At 43.9% G+C, this 25,514-nt stretch overlaps 1 protein-coding gene and 1 non-coding gene across 7 annotated transcripts in view; one reads left to right on the forward strand and one right to left on the reverse strand.

The window, feature by feature from the left end:
- TNFRSF19 (TNF receptor superfamily member 19) overlaps positions 1-25,514 on the reverse strand; it is a 122,985-nt gene that overhangs the window by 12,649 nt on the left and 84,822 nt on the right. For 3 of the 6 annotated variants that reach the window (XM_014516880.2, XM_006017616.3, XM_025196620.1), the window contains exons 6-10: positions 23,097-23,261; positions 21,983-22,108; positions 20,070-20,172; positions 17,925-18,325; positions 13,800-15,230 (exon numbers count right to left, since the gene is read on the reverse strand). In XM_014516880.2, coding sequence (XP_014372366.1) covers positions 17,932-18,325; positions 20,070-20,172; positions 21,983-22,108; positions 23,097-23,261 — 788 coding nt within the window. In that variant the 3' untranslated portion in view covers positions 13,800-15,230; positions 17,925-17,931. The other 3 variants (XR_003092579.1, XM_025196618.1, XM_025196619.1) reach the window with 3 other exon arrangements.
- Positions 25,125-25,195, forward strand: TRNAD-GUC. Its single transcript has one exon. It is a non-coding gene; the product is annotated as a tRNA-Asp (tRNA).

The raw sequence follows: 25,514 nt of genomic DNA on the forward strand, positions 1-25,514 counted from the left end.
GTCTATTCCAGGCCTAGGGGGTTTGGACAGTAAAGAAGTTTTTCCTTACGTCCAGTCTAAAACGGTCATAGAGGAGTTTATGACCATTGGTCCTTGTTATCCCTTGAGGCACTCTGGTGAACAGATGTTCCCCCAGATCCTGATGCACACCCCTAACGTACTTATAGGCAGCCACCAGGTCACTCCTGAGCCTGTGCTTTTCCAGGCTGAAGAGTCCTCTCTCAGCTCCTCTTCATAAGGCCTATTCTCCTGCTCTCTGATCATGTGCATGGCTCTCCTCTGGACTCTCTCAAGATTCTTGACATCCTTCTTGAATTGTGGAGCAAAGAATTGGATGCAGTACTCCAGTACCTCACCAAGGCCGAGTACAGTGGGAGGATGACATCCTGAGATTTACTTGAGAAGCATCTATGGATGCAAGCCAGAGTTTGGTTTGGTTCACCAGCTGCGACATCACATTGGTGGCTAATGTTCATTTTGTGGTCAATCATGACCCCCAAGTCTCTTTTAGCTGGGGTGCTAGTGAGCATAGCACTGCAGAGCCTATAAGCGTGCTGCGGGTTTTTTTCCCCAAGGTGGAGTACCTTGCATTTTTTGGTATTGAATGTCATCAAGTTTATGTGCCCAGTCACTAAGCTTATCCAAGTCAGCCTGGATCATTAGCCTATCCTCAGGTGTGGACGCTATGCCCCAAAATTTAGTGTCATCGGTGAACTTGGCCAGTGTGCTTCTGACACCAATGTCCACATTGTTGATAAAGATGTTAAAGAGAACCAGTCCAAGGACAGAGCCTTGTGGGACACCACTGGTCATGGAGTGCCATAATGATTCGCTTCCATCAACTACTACTCTCTGGGTCCAACCTCGGAGCCAATTTCTCAGCCATCGGACTGTGGTATAGCCAAGGCCACAGTTGCCCAATTTTTCCATGAGGAGATCATAGGACACCAGATCAAAGGCTTTTTTAAAGTCCAGATATATGATGTCAATCTCTTCTCCCTTGTCCAGGTGATATGTCACCTGGCCATAGAAGGAGATGAGATTGGTCAGGCAAGACCTACCCGCAGCAAACCCGTGCTGGCTGTCCCTCAGGATGTTGCCATCAGCCAGTTTATCAAGAAGGGTCTCTTTGATAATTTTCTCAAGAATCTTACCAGGGATTGAGGTCAAGTTGATTGGCCTGTAATTCCTGGGATCTACTTTCTACCCTTTCTTGAAGATGGGTACCACATTGGCCTTCTTCCAGTCTTCAGGTACTTCACCATGTCCTACATCATGCCAGGCAGGGCAGTCGCTTTGGGTTGATGAAAGACCGATGCAAAATATCCATTAAGCAGGTTGGCTTTTCCTTGGGTGTCGGTTGTCAGTTGTCCCATTTTGGTTTAAAAGAACACATCCAATGTTACCCTTGCATTTTACTGACTCCCTACATATCTGAAAAGGGACTTTTTATTATCCTTGATATGTGAAGCTCAATAGAGTTCGATTGCAGCCTTGGCTTCCTGGTCACCCAGGTTTACGCATACCCCAGGGGTACTTAGAAAGGTCCTAGGGCGTATGCATGGGCAGGTGTGGATGGAGTTCTGCCACCCACCATCCTGCAACACTGCCTCCTAGGAGCAGGGCCGGGGGGGGGGGGGGGGGGGACAAGGGCAGCAGCACCCCTCTACGGGGTGCACAGGCACCAACTGGCCAGCTGGATATGGGGGGTGGGGAGAAGCTCGCATGTGGCTGTTGCCACCCATCACCCTGCACACCACTTTCCTACAGCCAGTCACACATGTGGCTCCATGGGCTACTGATGGGTGGTGCGTGATTGGTTAGGTGCAAGGCCAGTCAGCAGCCTGCAGAGCCGTAAGTGTGACTGGTCGTGGGGAAGTGGGTGCCAGTGGTGGTGGTGTGGGGTGGTTGGTGGCAGTGGCCGTGTGCAAGCCCCACCGCCTGCCTGGCTGCCACCACCCTCAGGGGTACACTTCTTTAAAAAGGTTGAAAACCCCTGCTTTAAACCATTCCATTTAGTCATTCCATCCAGGAAGAGCACACACCAACTGCTGAAACTTCCTTAGCCTGACGAAGGGTTTTTGAACCCGAAAGCTTGCTTAATAACTATTCTCCAACTATTTAGGTTGGTCTAATAAAAGATATCAAATTCACCCAAGGAACCTTGTCTGCTTTAAACCATTACTTATCTAAACAGATTTCAAGATATTATTTACTACCCAAAGAAGAATATTTCTATTGTGTGAGTAACCTATAAAAATGTATAGACTGTACCTAACTTCCATACATAGCATTGAGAATTATGTACAATTTAGACAGCAAACAAGGAAAACTTTACAAAGACACTGATAAGGTAAAGCACTTTGTAAAAGCTACATGTTTTTCAGTCTATTTCAACCAATGCTTTAGGAAAAAAATGTCATTTACAAACTTTTGAACAAGCTGAATCTCCCTTTGTAATGCCAACACAAAAAGTTCCCACTGTTATATGGGAAGGCTATATAAACTCAAATGATGGGAAAAACGAAATCTTAACCAAATGACCCTATTGGAGAAGTTGGGGCACTTACTATGAGCCTTAGTGTGTCCTCAGTAAACTACCCGCTCTGTCAATACACTATTATAAAACATTTCCCCTAATCCCATCATTCACCACTGATGTGAAAAACAGCAGGATCACTGGCAAATCCACCCACTATTATTTTATCCTATTTAAAGCAGAGCATCATAAGACATAATCAAAATGGCTCATATGCACTGTGAAGGCCAAGTAGGTTTTGCCAACACTCATGCCTAAACTAAATATGGATTAAAGTGCACCTGCCAGCACAAAGTGTTCATTGTATGGCTTTGTTACTCAGTACACAACCTTACCTCACTTCAGTCTCTGGTAGAGCAGCTCACTAGCTTTAATAAGGAGTCTTTGTTTGTCTCTTTTTTAAAATAAAAAAGCAGTATCTGAAATGGTATGTACTGCAGGTAGTAATCTAAACTTCAGTCACTGAAGTCAGAGAGAGGGAATTAATTTAATGCCAGGGGGCTGTCACTTGGAGGGACTTCACAGGAATGCAAGCTTAATGCCTCCAAAAAGCCCACAACAAAGGGGAAATTCTTACTATCTCAAGTCCCTGCTGTAATGATTTGGATTAGATTAATAGCTGGGTCCACCTTGCAAAAAGTAGACATCTCTCTACTTAAAAGAAACCCAAGGAAAAAGTTTTAAGAATATTTTTTTATTGGATTCTACTGTATGTGTATTTGGAGTTTGGGATGATCAAATATCTATTAAGTCTTTTACACTCAGAAACATTTTAGCAAGTTTTGGGGAACTGCCTATTTCATCTTTGTCTACAAAAGAAGGCACTCCTTTTTTATTTTTGTGAGGACACCCTATTGTTATCCTTAAACTGATAACAAAACCACTAGCCTTAAAGCATCTACACTGCAGAGGCAGAAGTGCTGCTTTCTCTTTTCAGAACAAATTAAAGTTTTCAAATGGAACATAACAAATTGTGGCATGTGCTGTTTCTAGAGGCCTTTGATTCATTGCAACCCTGGCACTAAAACAATCCTAAAAAATCCTATTACTTTTTATCTGCCTTTTAAATAACTTTATTAATTTGGCTTTCAAAAGAGCACATAATCTGTAGGGCTGTGCAAAGCTTCAGTCCGTGATTTGATTCGATGGAGATTTGTCCTGGTTCGGTGGCTGAATCTCTGAATCTGAATTGAATCAGAAGACCCTTTAATCTCTCTGAATCGAATCACAACCCTCCAAATCGATTCAGAGAGATTTGGAAAGATTCAGAGATTTGGACATAGAGACAATTTTAAATGTTTTTTCTACGTACCTCTAGGTAACAGGGGCTCATGAGTGCTGGGATGCTGGGGTGGATGGAGCATCCCACAGAAGCATGGAGCACTTCTGGTCTACTTCCAGGTACACCAGGGAGCCCGCTGGGCCCCTCTCCCCCGTGCCTTCCCGGCTTGGCAACTGGTGCCTCCTGGGTCTGCCGGGGGGGGACAACTGAGGTCCCCCTGTAGCCAATCGCTGAGCCAGGGAGGAGCAGGGGGTCCCTAGCAAACTCCTCAGCAGACCTGGAAGTGGACTGGAAGTACTTCCAGTCCACTTCTGGGTTCACTGACAGGCATGTGGAGCACCCCCCCCCGCCCACTCCTGCGGGATGCTCCATGCACACCAACATCACAGCAATCACGAGCTGCACCTGCTACCTCGAGGTATGTAGAAAAAATTGTTAAAGCTGTGTCTATGTCCGAATCGCTGATTCTCCAACTCAGGATCGAATCTTCAGATTTGGATTTAGCTGAATCAAATCAGGGACAGTGGTCCGAATCAACAAATCAAATCAGTGTCCCTTATTTGGGCCATATCTGAATCAAATAGGGCCTGCTTCGCACACATCTAATAATCTGGCTACAGTGGTAACCTAAACACTGCATGCATGTGTGCACTGAAGCAAAAATTTATGCCACTAAGGAGGTAACCAATCATCCTAAATTGACTAAATGCCATGGGCAGGAAAGAATGCTGGGGTCAAATGACCTCCTTTTGAAGACCCCCGGGTAGGAGCGAGCACCTCTTCCCTTGGAAGTTGGTTCCAGATCCTAGCTGCCCTGACTGTGAAATAGTGCCTCCTGATATCTAGCCTGAATCTACTCTCTGTCAACTTATCCTTGTTATTCCCAGTAGTGCTTGGGGGAACACGGACTCTCCCATAACCTGCTGGTCCCCCTTGGCCAGTTTGTAGATAGCCACCAGATCCCCTCTCAGCCTTCTCTTGCGGAGGCTGAACAGGTTCAGGTCCTGTAGCCTCCACTCGTTGGGCCTGCCTTGCTGCCCCCAATCATGTGTGTGGCCCTCCTCTGGACCGTTTCCATGCTGTCCACATCCCTCCTGAAGTGCAGCACCCAGAACTGGACACAGTACTCCAAATGCGGTCTGACCAGTATCACGTAGAGGGGGAGGATCACCTCCTTGGACCTGCTCGTGATGCATCTGTGGATGCATGACAAAGTGTGGTTAGCTTTCCTGACTGCGTGCCCACATTGGCGGCCCGGGTTCATTTTGGAATCAATAATGACACCAAGATCTTTTTCTGCCTCTGTGCTGACTAGAAGGGAGTTCGCAGCCTGTAGGTCTGCTGCTGGTTCTTCCTCCCTAGGTGCAACACCTTGCACTTGTCAGTATTGAAACCCATCCTGTTCTCATCCGCCCACCCCTATAACCTGTCTAGATCTAGTTGCAGCCTATTCCTCCCTTCTAATGTGCCCACTTCTCCCCACATCTTAGTGTCATCTGCGAATTTGAACAAGGTGCTTTTCACCCCCTTGTCCAAGTCGCTGAAGATGTTGAACAGTGCGGGACCGAGGACCAATCCCTGGGGGACGTCACTGCCCACATCCCTCCAGGTCGAAAATGACCCATCCACCACCACTCTCTGGGTGCGGCCCTCTAGCCAATTTACGACCTAACTGACTATGTAGGCATTGACGCCACAGTCGCCTAATTTTTTAATGAGAATGGGGTGAAGTCCAGAAAGACTACGTACACCGTGACACTTGTGTCCAAGAATTTTGTGACCTGGTCACTAGGTTGGTCTGACAGGACCTGTCTCTAATGAACACGTGTTGGTTGCTCCTAAGCATGATCTCCCTTGCTGGTCCCTCACAGATATGCTCCTGGATAATTTTCTCAAAGACCTTCCCCAGGACTGAGGTAAGACTAATGGGCCTGTAGTTTCCTGGGTCATTCTTCTTCCCTTTTTTGAAAATTGGGACCACATTGGCCCTTTTCCAGTCCTCTGGCACCTCACCAGAGCACCGTGAATGCTTGTAAAGCTGTGCCAGGGGTCCCGCAATGACCTCTGCTAATTCCCTCAGCACTCTGGGGTGGAGATCATCAGGACCTGCTGATTTGAACACATCTAGTTCCACCAGAAGTTCCCTGACGAGGTCCTCACTGACCCTGGGCCTGGTAGTGCCTCCCTTGGGTCCGTCAGGGATCCTGGTGGGGGGGATGCTCCGGTTCCTGCTCAAAAAGATGGAGGCAAATAAATTGTTAAAGAGGTTTTAACCTCTTTTGTTAAATGGTCCAGGAGATGTGCAAAAAGCAAGACTTCTTCTGGGTGATATCTCTTATTGGCCCAACTGAGGTGCTCAACCTTGATGCCTAGGCCAGATCCAGCCTGCAGGGCCACATCATGCAATCTGTGGGGCTCCCACAGATCTGAAAATTTGGCAGCAGGGGAGTGGTGGCAGCTAAGTGCCAATCCCCTCCTACCAAATTTACAGACACTGGGGAGCCCCATGGCGTGAAAAGTGTGGCCCTAGGTAGGGCATCACATGGGAGTGATCAGGATGGTGAGAAGGGTCCAATCTGGCCCATGGACTGGCCCTGCACCATTCATCTAGCCCACAAGGTTGAGCACCACTGATATAAACATAGGCAAGCTTTTGGATGTCACATTTAAGGCCACCCTGGATTGGGTGAATTGATGTAGTTAGTTTAGTTACTTGTAGATGTGTGTACTCATAACAGAATATGTAATCATACTTTAAACTATACTGGCAGCCTCAGTAGACATGGCAAACATGGAGACTGAAGTATGCTCTGCAGGTCAGGGTTGAAAGACAATAGCAGATAACTTAGGGCAGGGGGGGGCAATTATTTTGGGCAGAGAGCACTTACCCAGTTTTTTCAAGCTGCTGAGGGCCACATGGGTAGCCCCGCCCCTTGACAGGCGCCCCGCCCCTTGACAGGTGCCCCTTCTCCTGGTCACCACCTTGGGACCAATGTCCCAGTGTCTTGGGACGATTGTCCCAGGACCAGCACCAGTGGGGCCCAGAGCGGGGCACAGGCTGGCAGAGGTCTGTGGAGCCAGGCTGGGCTGCACCAGCAGGGAGAGGGGGAAGCTGACCCAGCTCCATAGTGCCCTTACCGGCTGGGACCCTGTACCCCTGCCGCCCTGCTCTGGGCCCCACTGCTGATGACCCCAGGACACTGGTATGGGCCCCATGCTCCCGCTCACTCCCAGTGCTCCCAGCCCCATGGTACAGGTGTGGGGCAGTGTGCAGCCCCAACCTCCTGCTCCGCAGCAGGTAATGAGCTAGAGCTGAGTGTGGGGAAAAGTGGCCCCTCGCCCACCCTGTGGCCTGTCCCCCGCGCTGCAGCTGCTTGCAGCCCATGTGGGGCTGCCTGTGCCTGCTCAGGACAGCCCTGCATGGGCTGTGAACAGCTGCAGCAGGGAGTGTGGGCCATGGGGCGGGGGAGGGGCTGCTTTTCCCTGGGCTCCTTCCTTGCCCTCCCCCCAACCCCCTTACCTGAGCTTCCAGTACTGTGTAGTCACATGGACCCAGGCCAGAAGCCCCTTTTGAGGCTTCCAGCTGCAGGGGGCGGGGCTGGGTGGGCCCTACTGTTGCAGGAGCCTGCTGGGCTTCCCCTAGGTCCTACTGCCCCTGTTTTCTGTCATTTTTACAGGAACCAAGGACAGATCAATATTAATGTTCTAAATTTTTAGGGCCCCGCGGGCCAGATAGAATGGCCTCGCAGGCCGGATACAGCTGGTGGGCCATATTTTGCCCACACCTGACACAGGGGAACCTTGCTGTATTGTGTACACAATCTGGATAAACAGACTTCAAGCTTCAACTCTGTCAAACCAACATTTTTCAAAAGTAGTTTAAAATAATAATCAGGACTATAGGACTAGAAAGGGCTTTCTGAGCCAGTGAGCTTAATCCCTGGTATTTGATGGGAACCTTTTTTGCAAGGATCCTCAAAAATCACCTCTTCAAACTTGCATAAACATCTGCTTGGTTCAGTGCTAAAGACACCCTATAATATCCCATAGGTAAAAGCAGGGGAGATGGAGATACTGTTAATGTCCTGCCAATGCAATGACAGAGAACAAGGTGGCTAATATATCCTTCATGGTTCTTAGGAAATGGACATTTTTTCATCCTAAAGAGGAAGCAAACTTCCCCACAGTCTGTGCTAAACTGACCTTGGGGAAGAATTCCTTCTTGATCCCAGATTTGGAGATTGGTTTGACCTTGAGCAGAAAAGCAAGCCTTCACTAGGGACCTCTGAGTTTTCCAAGTACTGGCAGGACTGCTAGGTGCACCAGTACATCCCAGGCAAAAACCACTCAGCTTTGGCCAGTGTCCAAATGCTTCAGAGGAAGGCAGGGAAAGGAAAGACAAACCCCAGAAGCCAATAGCATTCATGAGGTAAAAGAAATTCCTCCTTCTATACTGGGGACCAGCAAAATCCCTGGAACATGGGACTGCCAGATATCAACCATACTGCAAGAAAGCCATCTTCATACCCAACATGGGGGTTGTAAATATTTGTTTTTACATATTGTGCATATGTGGATTGTTGAACCATTAACACCCTGTCCTATCATACTAAAAGTATTCTTCTTATCTTTGCTCTTGTCCTAACATCCTCTATCTCAGGGCTGTTTAACTTCTGAGTAGCTGGTGGGGGAGGTGGGGGTCCCAGGCTGGATGCCAAATACGCAGCCCCCCCATAGCTGCAGGGGAACCGCATCACTGCTCCCATATCACATGGGCCCAGGTTCTCCCAATCCTGCTGGTCATTCTCTGCCTCAGCCCAGCGGACCATGCTGCTCCACCTCGAAAGGCAGAAGAATGAGCCTGCAGACTCCAGAACACCAACAGGAAAGCAATGTGGTGTAAGGGAGGACAGCACCTGGACCAGAAGCCTGGGGGAGCTACTGGGTAATCCCTTAGAGGCCAGATGTGGCCTGTGAGCCACCAGTTGGACAGCTCTGTTGTATGCAAAAATGAACTTCAGACAGATTTGTTACTGAATTTTAAGAATCTAGATTTTAGCTTTCAAAAAAGCAGATTTCAATAAATCTAGAGAGGTAAGTAATATTTCCTGTGGGAAGTAAGTGTAAGGGAAAAGGCACTCAGGGGAGTCAGCAGTTTCATAATATTTAGAGCATGAAAACAAACTATCCCAATAGAAAGGTAAGATAGGAAATTTTCCAAGAGGAAGGGGAAATGAAACATGACTCAATCATGAGCTCTTCAATGATCTGAACTTCAGGAAGACTGGGAAAGGCTAAATGTGGCTCCTACCTTTAAAGGTAAGGGAAAAGGGAGAACCCACAGAATTATATACCTGTCAGTCTAACTTTAATTTTCAGAACGGCACTGGATTAAACTACCTACCAATAATCACCAAGGTGATGAGTAATAGCCAACATGACATTATCAAGACCAGGTCATGTCAAGATAATGTAGTTTCCTTCTATGCCAGGATAACAAGCTTTGTGTGGAGTAGAAGCAGCAGATGTGAGGATAATCCCAGCCAGCTAGGGAACTGCAGTCTAGGTGAAAGTACTGTAAGGTGCATGCCCAAAAGGTTGGAAAACATATTCAGAGAACAGTTATCAGTGATTCACTGTCAAACTGTAAAGTGGTGAGGGAAGCATTGTGCAGGGGTTTGTCCTGGATCTGATATTTTTCTTTATTTTCATCAATAACTTGGGGAGTGGAATGGAGAGGTGTCTTAAATCTGCAGATCATACCAAGGTGTGTAGGGGAGGCAGGACTGCAAGCACTAGGGAAGCAAGGATTTGTATTAAAAATGTTTGTGATAAATTGGTGGACTGGGCTGAAATATATACGATGAATTTAATAAGGACAAGTTCAAAGTAGGAATAATCAACTCTGCAAATACAAGATGGGGAATGATTGGTAAAGCCACAGTTCTGCAGAAAAGGATCTGGACATATTATTACGATTATGATTATTATAGTGGGTCAGAACATTAGTAAGATGCATAGGTGACTGGTAGGGGGTACACGGGTTGCACGTGCCCCCCAATGGGGCCAGTGCCCCCCCGACGGCCAACACTGATGCTGTCGGTAGGGCTGGTGCCCCCCCGACAGGGTCGGTGGCTTCTGCAGGTGCCCCCCCAGATCCAGGAGGCACCAGTCACTCATGGCAGAATGAAAGAAGGACTAGGTCTGCATTGTAATCTTACTTTGCCCAGCAACACCACCCTGGAATATATTGATGTTCTGAGCCCTGTTCTGAGCAGGTTATGTCCTAAACCAGAAGCAAAGTTTGTTTGGTAATATCTTTTATTAGACCAACTATAGAATTGGGAGAGATGTTAGATAAGTTTTTTGGACATGAAGTGTCTGATACAACCTATGTTAAATAGTGTATTTTTTGCATAAAATGCACACAGAAATAAAATATGTACCTTGTTTTTGGGATGGCAGAGTGAAGGAAAAGATACTTCCAAAGTTATAGCTGCATAGGTACAGAGCTAAAAAAAAAACAGTCTGCAAGGCTGTGAACTAGAGAGGGAGAGACCAGGATTAACTAGGAGATAACAAAATGCAAGCTGATTAGCTTGCTTAGTAAAACATCAAGACTATTAGCAAGGCGAGATGATAGTTAAAACCTGTAGAGTGAAGAATAATGAGCCATTAGTCACTTGACTCCCTCAGCTGCCTGACAAGAAATGGTAATGCTGGTGCTAAGCAGTTGGTTTTGGAGCTTTCCTGCTAGAGATACACACCCCAATTTTGGGAGGGCAGATTTTTAGGGTTTAAAAAAACTTGTTCTGCAAGGAAAAAGCAGTATATAATTGGTCTAACTATATGCAAATCTGGTTTCTTGCACGTCTCTTGGACCATCCTGGCTACACTACTGCTCTGATCCTAACCAGAAGCAGTGCCTCTGTATACATGCAGTGCTTTGGATGGGCTAATTAGTCTACCCTAGATTAATTAGCCTGCCTATTAGAAGGCAGCCTTTAGCATAATTGTTTATTTGTGTGCGTGTGCATATGTTCCTAAATGCTAACGTATTTTTGGTGGATTCCCTAGGTCTTTAAATGTGTTGAAACGGAGGGCATAGCTGTTATGAGTCTTGCAATGGCTTTTTTTCTGGCTGCCCTGGATTATAGAATTAAACAACTGGAGATATATATCATAACAATGGATGATGGGAATAAACAAAACACTAGGGACAGAGCAGCTCCCAATTTACTTGGAGCTTGGCCACTGAAAACAATTTCAGATATTGGCAATTTTACATAAACTCCAACACAGGCAGTCTGGCTCCAGAATGGCTGCAATCCTGAGGTTTCAAGAGCTTCAGAAACTTTCTCCATACAAGCGTTCCACTCCCCCCCCCCCCCCCCCCCCCCCCCCAATTTATAAAAAATGAGCATTTCAAGTTCAAAAATCCTAGCCAATGACCCTGCTAACTATTATTATACTAATTTGGCTCATTCATGTTCATTCATGAAACAAACAAAAAAAAAGAATTAATCCTTTAAGATCAAACTTCAACCATATTTTAATTATAAAGGTTCCAAATTAATCATTAGTACAATGTAGTATCTTTGCACATTCTTACCACCTAAATTACACTGAGGGGCATAAATTACGTTTGCATTGAAAGCTGGGCATTAGCACACCGTTAATAAAACACAGACGGAATCAGACTTTTGTGGGCTGGATCCAATCTCTTTACAGGTTGGATCCAGTCTGTGGGACACAGCTGCCAACACCTGCCCAAGGTCACTCAGCAGGTTAGTGAAAGAGCCGGCAAGCCACACTGTCATTTCCAAGCTACCATCATCCTTTTTAAGGTCTGGTCACCAGAACTCAACAGAACACTCCAGTAATGGCTTCACTAATGCTATAGACCAGGGGTGGGCAAAATATGGCCCGCAGGCTGTATCTGGCCCACAAGGCCATTCTATCTGGCCCGTGGGACCCCTAAAAATTTAGAAAATTAATTGATCTGTCCTTGGTTCCTGTAAAAAAAAAAAAAAAAAAAAAAAAAAAAAAAAAAAAAGAGAGAAACCAGGGGCAGTAGGACCCAGGGGAAGCCCGGCGGGCTCCTGCAACAGCAGGGACTGCCTGGCCCTGCCCCTGCCAGCCGGAAGCCACAGCAGGGGACCTGGGACCACGGCACCAGAAACTCAGGTAAGGGGGTTGGGGGAAGGGCAAGGAAGGAGTCTGGGGAAAAGTGGCCCCTCCCCCACCCCATGGCCAATGCTCCCTGCTGCAGCTGCTTACAGCCTGCGCAGGGCTGTCCTGAGCAGGCACAGGCAGTCCAACGCGGGTTACGAGCAGCTGCAGCGTGGGGCACCGCCCACAGGGTGGGCGAGGGGCCGCTTTTCCCACGCTCAGCACCAGCTTGTAACCCAGCCCTGCTGCCAGTCTTGGCCCCGTGCTGGCTCTGGGCTCACCTGTTGGGGCTGCGTGCAGCAGTTGCAGCCCCCCCCCACTTGCCACACCGGGCAGTGTTTGCTGCCACTGCCTGCTTGGAGCTTGCATGCCGGGCAGCCCAGAGGCAGTGAGGGGCCCAATCCTTTTTTTCCTTGGAGCCTGCCAGACTCTCCCATGGCTAAGGGGTGAGCTGCTGGTGGGCCTGAGCTGCACAATCCGGCAGCAGCTTGTGCAGGCAGGCTCCACTGAGAAAAAAAAAAAAAAAGAAAAAAGCAGCGTGGGGCCTTTTTTTTTCCTCTTGGAGCCTGCCTGCCTCTCTCATAGCTGGGGGTGAGCTGCCGGTGGGCCAAGCAGCCCCTGAGCTGCAGGGGACCCTGGTGCTTCCCTTTGTGGTGGTAGTGCCCCCCGGGACTGCCTAGGTAGGGTGCTATTGGGCAGGTGCTACCTGGGGAAGGGGCGCTGCTGCTTTGGAGGGAAAGTCTGGGGCCCCCGTATTTCAGAGCCCACTGGCAGCTTGCCTCCAGGCCATGGGAGAGGCGGGCAGGCTCCACTGGAAAAAAAGAAAAAGCGGGACCCTTGTCACTCCCTCCCCACAGAAGATCCTGTCTGTGCAAGCTGCCGCCAGGTTGTGCAGGCCCTGAGCTGCTGGGAAGGACTGGTGCTTCCTTCCATGACAACGGTGCCCCCCCAGCTTGCAGGCAGCACCCAGTCTGATCCAACGGTGCATGGGGCACTGGACACCTGGGTGTACTCGGGGAAGCTTGGGCTTGGCAGGCTTTCAGTGCCTCATGTACCATCATCCCCACTGCCTTCTCACTGCCTGGCACCGCTCGAGAATGGGCTGGCTTGCACCTAGGGCAGTGTGGGAAGGTGGCAGGAGGGTGGCTGCTTGTGCTGGCAGCTGTAGACGGCAGTGAAGATGGTGCACGGGGTGCTGGAAACCCTCCAAGTTGAGCTTCCCCAAATATGTCTGGGCTTCCAGCACCCTGTGCACCATCCCTGCCGCCTTCTCTAGATATATAACCGCTGCAATTTGTTACATAGCAAACTAAAATACATCTGATGCGTTTTACTTTGCTATGTAACCAAGTCATTTAAAACAACATACACCGCTGCGCATGCACAGCAGGACGAAATTAAAACGTAATACACCACTGCAGGTGTATATGGTGACTCCATTAAAATGGTACAAAAGGGAAATTAAATTGATTAAAAGGCCAATTTCATCACATGTACAAGTGCCCTAAAGCATTTGCGTTTGACATCTCACTAAATTATTTTTTCTCCACTTCAGCTAAAAACCAGATCTGAGGCACTGTAACTTCAGGGATAATGTTAAATTACTGTCTCTTTAAGCTCTCACAGTTTGAAGGCACAATAACACAACTTTGACAATGTGGAGCCAGATCACCACGTTGTTTGAATATAGCACATCTAATCCAAATCAATGGGGAATTCTGCTTAAAAAATGTTGTCCCAATGTCACCCATCTTTATACAGAGAATTGGTAATATTAAGAATTTGATACCAATGAACCAAGAACAATTCATGTAATAGTTTATTCACAAGTAAAAAAGTATTACAAAACAATTTACATGGTTGTAATTTACAGATTTAAAAAGTATGTCAAATGGCACTGGTGGTATTTGTTTTCTATTGGCATGTATAATATTGCTTGGCACAAGCAATATAAACACGACCAATCTGCTTAAATTAAGAAAAACTATGTTAAAAAAATATATACATAATATACAAATACTTGTAAAAAGCTATTCTGCATATTGAATTCTTTTAAAAATTTGCTCTCACTCATTTACAGGAAATTTATATATACACTATAGTTTCTTGCATACCACATGTCCCCAAATAAAACACACACCTTATTGTGGGAAGGCAGAATATAAAAAAGCTACTGACAATTCATTAGCAGCTGTGAAAGGGTTAACATAGGATACCACCTCTGCTTGCTTGCTGTCCCAGAGAGGAACAGTATTTTGTGCTGTATTTTGGGGCACAGCCCGGACACGAGTACACAAGATGCTGACTGTGCAGTAGTCGAATAATACTGAGCAGTAGTGTGTTATAGCACGGACTGTGCTAATATGTTACTGCACCGTAGTGTGACTTGAAAGATGTTTGCTGGTGATACTGTGCAGTAACCCCAGTTACTATGTACTTATTTAGTACTTGCTAATACAAGTACTAAAAAATGCGCATTAATGGTTGCACAGTAGTGTCTCATGTAGACACGCCCCCGTCCATGTTTCTAGTTCAGCAAAGAAGATCAGCTTCTCCACTTAAAGCACGTACCCCAATTTCTCGGACTGCTTTCTGGGCAAAAGGTGTGTGCATACGATGTATGAGTAAATATAGTAGTTGCTGGACAAAAATGATCATACAAAGTGAAAATTCCAATGGGAAACATACTTACTGGTGACAGATACTGGCAAAGTTTTTGATCATACCGTTTCACGGTATTCCTGACAGTTAAAATTTTAATCTCCGTACGTACTCTAGCAATATTTTGCAATATACTGAAATGCATATTGGATTTTTCTATTTATAAAGCGTATACAAAAACACCAAACATTTTCTTCAAGTAAAAAATGTTGGAAAGTAATATTTTGACATATTTATCTAACATAGAAAGGATGTGAAAATTAATTTTGCCTGAACTGCATATGTCTTTCAAAGTATTTAACAAATGAACACAAGCATGACTGTTTATTTAGTACAATAATAAGTCAATGAGTCAATAGTAGCATTTAATATTCAAATATTCAGAGGAAATTTCTTCACTAACCTTGGGCCATATTATGCAAGTGTCATTCATGATGAGTAGTAGCAGTTACTTGAACAACAAGTTCCACTGTTTTTTGGCAAAGCATCTTGTTATCTTTGCTTTTAGTACTGCATTTAATTCTTCTTTTACAGGCCCAAAATTCTGCTGATATGTCACCAGCAAAAGCATCTTTCCTTTAAGGAAAGAGAATATTGTATTAGTATGCAAACTGTTGTACAATTCATTTACAACAAGGAAGAAAATGTACCATGTATTTGCATCATTTTGCTGATAACTTGTATTTTGCTAAGAGCATACTGAATGCTTTATAAGAATTCATGATTTCAGAGCTAGATCCTGCCTAATGTAACACTTTAATGGAGTTCATTGGGACTCCTCCCAATAGGAAAAAAATAGTACCTCTGATAGAAGATTTTTACAGAACAAATGCCAGTATAAGACGCAATGTAATTTATAGATAAGAAATTATAGAGAAAGTGCCAGAGTTGCAGCCATAAGATAATAAGCTTACTCAGTTTGGGCATCTGTGTAGTTTTGTGGTTCAGATGAATGGTATTTTTAAACAACTGCTATCAAATCACTTTTGTGTGTAGTGAGGAAGGTGGAAAATTTCAGGAGATACTTACAGGAGGTGTTGGCATTGATGAAAAAGAAGTCTGTGTAGAATAAAAGGATTAGGTCACCATGGGTGCATACACATGTACTAGGTTTCTGACAGTTAAGTAACTTAACTTTTAAAGATTTATTTTATAAAAGATTATTAAAGATTTATTTGATTTATTTTAAATAAAGTTGATTTAACTGTCAGAGCATACACATATATGTGGAGCACAGTCAACTTAAATGCAGCACAAGGTAATATACCTCTAAGGTATATTATCTTGAGTCGCATTAGTTAAGTTGACTTTAAGTCGACTTAAACATGTGTGTATGCAAAGTTGACTTAACTTAGCCAGGGGCTACTGCAGGGGAGGGCTCACAAGATTGCTACCATTATGTCAAGGAACTATATGTGTGTATGTCCCGATGTGGCTTAAGTCAGCTTAGTCAAGTCAACTTAGTTAAGTCACCTTATTTTAAATCGACCCTATGATGTATTGTAGACTAACCTCTAAAAACTGTCCCCTGTTGGCAACCTTTCAGTGACTTTCAGCTGTGTGAATGCTTCATACTAAATCTACTGTAATTTGATATTGATATGAGAGTTCATTATTTCAATGTTATTATTTCAACATTTAGAGTCATATGATATAGCTACAAGTCCAATGTGCTGTGTACACCAAAGCTACGTCTAAATTAAGGCTAATCTTCTGGCATAAGAAAAAGGTGATTTTTAAGGGACTTCAAAAATACATATTATTGAGATATGCAAATTCCTTGATTCATTAAAGCAGCTTTTTAGCTAATGTGTAATACAATACAAGCTTCCATTTGCTAATGCATGATCCTTACATAAATAGAATTGTTTATTTTTTAACCCTTACATAAATATGTGAGTTAAGATTACAGCCAGCCAGGAAAAAAACCTAATGCAAGCTTAAATTTGCAAGCAGAATAACTGGCAAACTTTTGTCCCACACCATCTGACATCTGTAGCTATGTTTAACAGATCAGTCTAAACACGCTAATGTAATTCTATTTCTTATAGTATTTATACATAGCTGCAAGCTCAATCCATTATGTTTTTCAAACACCCATGAAGAACAGAAGATAGTTGTTTAGAAGAGCTGCAAAGTATCATGAATCCACCTTCAGTCTTCTCTCAAATTGCTCCTTGACGTTTCAACTTACAGCTGTTATGGCTCACATGCAACTGCCTAAAAGGTCTAAAATGCTGCCAATTTATTTCAGCTGTTTTTGAAACTAGGAAACATTGAGGACCAGGCCACTTTCTATTCACAAGCATTAGCAAAGAAAGACGAGGACAGCATGCAGTTCTAGTGCCAGTAGAAATATTTGTGGCTTCCTAGAGAAAGTGATAAAAGAGTAGTTACACTCTCATAAATACCATATGAAATCCTTTATTTTATATAAAACACTGAAAACATCTAACTTAATTCACTCTCATACTATAAAAAAAGAGAAAAAACCCTGAAACTGAACTGTCTTAAATTCAGTCTTGTCTAAATTTAATTATGCATACACATAATTCCAAAATATATTCAAAATTGTTCATCTTATATGAATTGCCTTTAGTCAAATTAGCATTTATTTTACATTTTGGTAAAAGAGGCCCCAGGGAAACACTGAAGCCCTCTTTTGTTCTGTGCTGTACATCCACATACTGAAAAAGCAGTCTGCCCCAAAGTGCCAGCAGGCCCTGGGCTTTCTAAACACAAAACAGTATCTTTGTTGGTACAACATCTGTTATTACAAACAATAACAGATCAAAGGAGTTTACACTCTATGACGCTGTATGACCTTTCACACTGAAAACATTCTGCAAACATCTATAATTAGACTTTCTTAAAATAAAGATGAAGTTTAGTAAGCAACAGTCTAACATACAATGATAAAATAGAAATATATTCTGTTAAAAGCTCTCTAGTAAGAGAACGTTACAATTGCATAAATAACCACATGACCGCTTTGTTATGGTGGAAATACACTTCTCAAATACTCAAAATGGATTTAAAATATGACAAATCTGAAATGTCTATTTCTTCTGAGAACATATTCACTTTAGCAATGCTCAGACACAGCCCAAGGATGGACAGAACCTTGCCATCTTTTACAATTCGATTATTTTTCTCAGTGAGGCTGGTGGACACCTGCATCTGCACTCTTTGTCTTTCTCAGGGTTCTTAATGTAAGCAGATGGGTGTACCACACAGATTTTGTTTCTTATTTACAGAAATGTATTTTACCTTTTTATCAGTCTATAGAAACATTAACAGTTCTGTCATGCCCTGTCATTGGCTGGTTTTCGGCAGCTGCTGAGTCCTGCATAAATGAAGCATCCATACATGTGCTATGTCTGGAACTTTCAATAGATTCTGCACACTTTTCAGAGTCAAAATTAGCTGAAATAAGTACATCACTTAGATCCTGCTCATTGTCTGAATCTATATTGACTGTGTTTTCAGCCTCTGGTTGGAAGGAATTTGTACTTCCTCCAGTCAGTTCTGGATAAGATTCACAGAAAGAGATACCATCACAAGAAGTAGGGTTTTTCATAAGAGGCCAAACATCTGACAGATCTCCACAGACAGTATGTGAAAGAGAACCAAGAAAGGCAGGAATCATTTCTCCAACAGAATTTGAAACCCTGCAATGAAATAAAAGGGACAGGTTCAAAATTTTGTCCAAAGTGTCAACTGTAAGTACTGAAATAAGAACAAGATTCTATTAAAATGCTACTCCAGAGATAGTATGTACAATCAAATGTTGCTATGGTGACATACCTGCGGCATCACGGGTTTTGCCCATGTATGTAGAGCATTACTACGGTGACATAGTGTCACGGGTAGACATGCCCAGTATCCCTCTACTTTGGACTTCACTGTGCAGCTAACCTTGCAAGTGGTATCTAACGTCAAAAAATGCTTTTTCTCTCTCTCATATTCAGCATACATAACATTAGAGCGGGGACAGGCTTTGGACTCCATTTCCCAGCTGCCACTGTGCATGGCTGGGGCCGGTCTCCATGGCGCTGCAGCTTCGTGGGAAAGCTCAAGGCTAGGGTTGCCATGGATACCAGCAACAGTCACGCTGGCAGCATGAGTGGCAGAGCAGGGCAGGGGGCTGGTCCAGAGCCAATGGGAACTTGTGATGGTGGCATCCCAAAAATATTAAAATGCTTTCCTGGTTCCAGAATACACACAAAATAACACTGAAACATCTTTACAGCTGGAGACCAGCAGCCAGTACACTGAACAGCAGCTGAAGAAAAGATAATTTTTGGCAAAGGGAATTGGGACAAACCCTGATTTGTATGGAAGTCACCATACAATCTTTCATGTCTGCATACAGTGGACATGAGCTCTAGGTTTTAAAGTCTAAACCAAAGACCCTGCACTAATTGCACGAAACTCATTTTGTTGATCTAAAAAGAATGAAGGGGTCGAGTCAACCTTGCCGACATTTAAACATATGCTTTCAGAAAGCTTAGTTTGTTTTTTTTAATACATCTGATGCTTATACCACTAAGCTATGTTGTATAAACAGCAGCTATTTAAAAGCCACATCTAAAATTTTAGCTACATTTGGCCACAAGAAGAAAACAGCTAGAAGCCAACTTGAGTCTAATATGGAAAATAATTGTGATAAAAAATCCAGCATTAAATCTACAGTTAGGAAATATTAGATAACATCAAAAGCTTTTTATTTTTACACACAGCATGGAATTTTTGACGCATGTCCCACTACTGTGTGTATATTCAACCAGACAAAATTGATTAGGAGTAAATAACTAGCTTAGAACTGTGGGACACATCAACATCACATTTTCCAATAGAAGGCATTTATACCTAAATCAAAAAACGATCTCATAGAATCTCAAAAATACTAGACTTGCTCCTCCAATTCTGGGAATAATTTAAAGTTTGTGAACTTATATAAAAAACTTGAGCTCATGGAAGTTAAAAGCTATGCTGCTGGCTCCTATAACTCTGGTTCCCTGCAAGAACTCCATTCCAGGAAACCAGTAACTGGAATGAGATCACACAAATCTTGCTAGTTCTGTAGCAAAGAGGGGAGGGCTATTAATTAGGACTGAGAGAGCAGGAACACTCATCTGTGTAGAAATGAAGACACTCTGTGAGGAAAGGTATAATTTTCTTTTACTAGTGCCCAATCTCAAGGCTTGAACGATGTAAATTTTTTCTTCTGTGTGAAAATGCAGTGCTTATTTCACTTTAATATACATTTTTTATGAATCTGTAAAAAGATCTGCCAGCAATTCTAATTCTTTATTCAGCTGCATCAGAACTGGTGTATCCTGTATGAATATTATTATTTGGCTCCCATGCAAAAGAGTTTGTGTTTGATACAAGTCTAAGGAACCAAGTTACCTTTCATGAAGTGTAGTCTGAGAGTGGAAAGTGCAACTGTGACTGCTGTGCTCTATGCTACAGGCTTCATCACAGCACAGTGATGGAATCAAATGAACCGGCCCTGCAAAATAAAAAAAATATTTTAATAGAAGTAAAACATCCTCGTTTATGTTATACCATAAACTTAAGATGTTTATTCTTTCAAAGGCAGTTTATTCTTTTCCCAATTTTATATTAGACTATGGATGCATGGTGGTGTGATCTATCATTGTAAAACAGGTCCTTTTATTCTTTGAAAATAGTGTTACTTTAAAAAGCCCAAACCTTCAGGAAAATGAAAACATTTGTGCCCTGTTGAGCTATCACATAACATAAAAAACATCACATAACACTCTTTTAATCTTTATAAGCTGATGCTTGCTTTTCATTGTCACATGTTTTAATGAGCAGTGAAGTACTTAGTGTTGCTGATATTAAAGTTTCATCCCTGGCACTGGAGCCGTCACCCTCTGAAAGTGAACAGGCAGCTGACAAGTCAGAACGTTCTCTCTCCCCAAACGTAGGCAGACATTGTATCATTTTCATTCACATTACATACTGCAAGACCAAAACAAGTAGAAACTTGGATTTTGTTAAAAAGTGAAGCATGAAGATTATCAGTTTGCCAATCAGACTTGTATGACACATGCCTGGTGAGGCACAGCTAAGATTATTTGTGGAGTAACAAGGCAGGGAACTGGGCTGGTGTATGGTGAGTAGTAATCTTGTGCTGATGCAGGCCAGTTGTGGACACACATTATGTTTGCAGCACTACAAATGTCCCTGTACTGCTATAAAAAGTGGGTGTACAAACATTCACATTGTTTGTGGCACTATAAAAATGTTACGAGTGTAACAAAAATGGTGCCAGAGCTACAGAAATGTTCCTGTTTGAAATGGAACGTTGCTGTAGCACTATTTTGTAGGGCCATGTAGTGCTATACAGTGTCTCAGACTACCAGCATCCCACAGTGCTCTGTTTTCCTTCCCCCTCCCCCTCTGGGAAAGCAGTGAAGGGAGAGTAGCTGGCACCCTGACAGCCTTCTTAGGCATGGTGGGCTATCACAGCACCCTGCTGGGACTCTGCTGCCACAATAGTGGGGACCAGAGCTGCTGCTCCTCACACAGGAACAGCAGCAAGACCTGGTGGTCCTTGGTGGCAGCAGAAGCAGAAGGAACAGCTGCCACTGCAGGGGTGTCAGTAAGAGCTGGCATCCCCATTGGCAGCAGTAGCAGCAATGAGAAAAGCTGCGGATGAAGGAACAGCCCTCTCCCTGCTGGGATGCAATGGAAGCTGTCAAATACAATCTTCAGCCACCCACAGGTCTGTCTCTGATAGCTGCTGCTGCAGGACAAGGACTAGGATCCAGTTGTGAAGCAGCAGCTGTCAATGACAGTCTGGCCTCTCCTGCCCAACAAGCAGTCCCTTATAGCTGGAGAGTGTACCACGTGGTGATAATGTCCCTGTTCCGATATCTGTTTACTACATCTGAATAACTAGGAATGTGCAAACTTTGAATGTAGTTTGAGATTAGAAGCACTATGAAAATGCTTAAATTGAGGCAGACAAATCACACACATGTATTTATCTCTCAAAGCATGAACTAAAACTCCTTTTTTAACGAGAAGCAGAAAAGAAACATGTATCTAAACACAAAAATTACTGAAGGAAACAACTGAAACAAAATAAGGAAAAGCTTGTCTAAACAGCTGCTTGGAAATTCTATCCCTCTAAAGAGATGGCCATATTCTTATAACCCACATAAGACTAACCCCAGTCCTACCTTAGAAACCAAGTATAACAACTAAAGGGCTAGATAAATGCTTATGATTCCATGTGTTCATGCTGCTTGGACTCCTGTTCTCCCAAAATTGCCGAAGACCTAACTTACCACATGTCTGTGATGGGACTCTTTGGCATTGGCAACATGTTCTGTGATCATATTCATTAAGCTGTGGTCTGTCAAAACATGACAGTTCAGAACCATTGTAATGAATATCTTGTGATCTCATAGACCCTTTGAATAAAATGGAGAAAAAAATGTATCAGTAAAAAATATCTTTTTCTACTCAGAGCTTCATTTCACATTCACAAGTTTCAGAGCCAGAAGTGACCATGATAATCTTGTGACCTGATTTCTTGCATAACAAATGATATTCTTGCATCAAGCCAAAGAAACTGTATTTTGAATAGAACCTCTTGAGAATACAACTGAATAGTTAGTCTAATCTCAGTATTAAAAAAAAAACCAAAACCAAACCCTGTGACATATTTCTAATGTAACTTTTCCTGGCTTCAGCTGATGGAACGTACTTGTTTATCTTTGTTAAATTAAATTAAATTAAATTAAATAGCCCTCTACCACCAGTAGTATTCATTTAATCTATGTACATAATAATCAAGACCAAGTCACCTCTCTTACCCTGGTAAGCTAGATGAACTAGTCTTTAAGATCTCATTTGGGACATTTCCCCAGTCCTGAACAATTCTTATAGCTCTTCTATGAACCTTCTTCAATTTTTCAAGTCTAGTAGTCTCACCCATTCCATATACAGAGGCAAAATCATCTTCCTTTTCCTACTTAGCATTTCCCTCTTTAGACATCCAAGACTCATCTTATGTCATTAGGGTATTTTAATTAAAGATAACTTTTAAGATGTAAAGAAAACACAGTGTTTTTATTTTAATTTAAATGAAGGGCAAGAAAATGTTAATTTAATTTTAAGATACCTGAAAGTTATGTTGAAGAACTGTTGACACAGCTGCTAAATACAAAAAACTCTGATTTGTCTTTCATTTATCTTATTAAGTTAAAAATATTACTTTAAAGTAACAATTCTATCATTGTGTCTCTTGTATTAGCTTAAGCAGGTTTACATTTACATTTTAATGCCCAATGTTCTGATTGTGCAAAGAGTTTGCCTTGGAGTAAGGTTATGCACAAATTAATAACGTCTTGTACAATACTGTAGTTTCTAGATGAATATTATTAGTTGGAAACTTACAGCTTGGCTTTTTTTCCATAAATTGTCTCTTACAGTAGATAATACAAAGGATGAGAAGAGCTAAGAGGACTGTAGCCAGTGCACTACATATAACAGCTGCTAGAGCAGTGTCCCGAGGACTGGAAGCAGTTGATGGGATTTTCACAAGATTCACTTTAGTGGTACCTAAAACATATTTAAATACATGGTTAAGATATTGTCACTATTCTAGGGATATTAATTCAGGTAAATGGAAAATTCTGCAATATAACTAGAAATGGTCTTAGCAAAGAGAAAAAAGAACATTCTATCTTGCAATTTATACATACTTTTAAGACCGTTTATTCTCAATTATCTTAGTATAAACCACGTGGTATTAAACAGTATAGTGTACATAGAGTACAATGTGCTAAACAGATGTAGAATGAACTGTGACTACAAACACGGAAACATTAGGCCTGTGCGAATAGGGATTTGATTCAGATTTGGCTGATTTGGAGGACAGTGATTCGATTCGGAGATTTGAATCACTGTCCTGAATCGATTTGACTGAATCAGCTTTGGAAGATTTGGCGCTAATTAGGAGAGATTCGGTGATTCAGATCAGCCAGGGAGAGGCAGGCACAGCCAGGGGTGTGGGATGTGGGTGCAGCAGTGCTGGAGCAGGGGCTATGACTTTGTTCCCTTCTGCCCGGAGCAAGCTGCATCTGCATCTTGCCCTCCCTCCCGCCCTGGCTGTGCAAGCGGCAGCAGGGCAGAGCCCCCGCTCCCAGTGCTGCTGTGCCCATATCCTGCACCTCCCTGCCCTCCTCCCCAAGTAACATGACCCCCACCCCGGCTCTGATCCCTCCCTCCCCTACACCCCTTCCTTTCTCGCTCCCCCAACCCCAACAGACCTACCAGCTAGAAGCGGCTGTCAGCTGCCTGTTTAGTCTATGGCCGAATCTCTGAATTGGGTATATCATTTTCGGAAGCTTTTCCGAATCGATTCGGAGCTTTTACTTGGTCTCCCAATTTGATTCGAATTTGGAGATTCGGTTCCTGAATCGGGCCGAATCTCCTCCAAATTGAATCAGCTACTGAAGCTTTGCACAGCCCTAGAAAACACCTTAACTGTCAGTGAAGACTGAGCCAGGAACTTTATCACCAAAATATAGACTAGGGACAAGCATTCAATACAAGTTCTTCAAATGTATGGAAAACTTACAGCACTGGAAAACATAGAGGGGAAGATGTGCAGGCATTCCAGCCCTCTGGTTGGAGAGCAACAAAGTCACCTCAGAAGGGAGCTCTATAGACAAAGGGTGATAGGGAGTTATTCCTTTGCTCTCTTGCCTCCATGGCTGGCAAGCTGTTTTCATCTGCTGCCATGGTGGGGGACAGGGGAGAGGTAGCTTCTGACCACCTGGGGAGGGACTGTGACCAGTCCCAGACAGCCAACCAGTGCTGTGTTTAGCCTGCAGCTGCCTGGAGAGGGGAGGATGGGGGACATGCTGTCCACTCTCTTCCCATTCTTGCAGGCAAACCCAGCTGCTCTGCTGAGACCCTAACTGGTCCCAGAGCTGCAACCAGGGCTGTCAAACATGGCCCACAGCCTCTGGCAGAGTGGGGATGTGGCATGGGATGTGGCAACCCCTCACCCCTGCAGATGAATTGGGGCTGAGTTCACAGCCTTGGCTGCTGCTGCCCTGGACTTGTCTATCACTGTCACCCTGGTTCTGTGTAAAGGGTATGGGAGCAGAGGTTGCGGGGCTCAAACTGTCCCAGGAGATTTTGAGTCATGGAGGAACGTTCCCCTCCCTACATAGTCTTGCCAACCAAGTGGGTCCTGATGAGCGTAGGGGGAGACCCCAAAGGAAATACAGAGCTGTTAGAGTTAGTGGTAGAAAATATTCTCTCTGGAGAAGTTCTTGGTTGGAAATGCTATTATTTTTTTTGTGGCACAGCTTGCTTTCTTCTATGAAAAGACCCTTTAATGCCTGCACACTTGTTTTTGTGAAGAAAGACATTTCACCCAGCACAAATGTGACACCTCGTTAAAAAAGCTCCTCCTCGTTAGTATAGTGATAAGTATCCCCGCCTGTCACGCGGGAGCCGGGGTTCGATTCCCCGACGGGGAGAGCATGTGCATTTTATAGGCTGTACAGCAAGGACAGGGTGGGGAAGAAAGGGGGAGGGGTTGCGCGCTATGTCAATGAGCAATATACATCGACCCTCATCAAGACGGAATCGAAGAATGAGGAAGTAGAAGGATTGTGGGTTAGGTTACATGGGGGGGAAAGAGAAAGGGATTTGGTGGTAGGGGTCTGCTACAGACCCCCACACCAAGGGGAAGAACTAGATTCGGGGCTCCTAAGGCAGCTCTCGGAGACCATAAAAGCTAAGGAGGCAGTAGTCATGGGGGACCTAAACTACCCAGACATTTGCTGGGAGATGCAG

This window comes from Alligator sinensis, unplaced genomic scaffold (genome assembly GCF_000455745.1).
Source record: "Alligator sinensis unplaced genomic scaffold, ASM45574v1 scaffold777_1, whole genome shotgun sequence".
Classification (NCBI taxonomy): domain Eukaryota; kingdom Metazoa; phylum Chordata; order Crocodylia; family Alligatoridae; genus Alligator; species Alligator sinensis.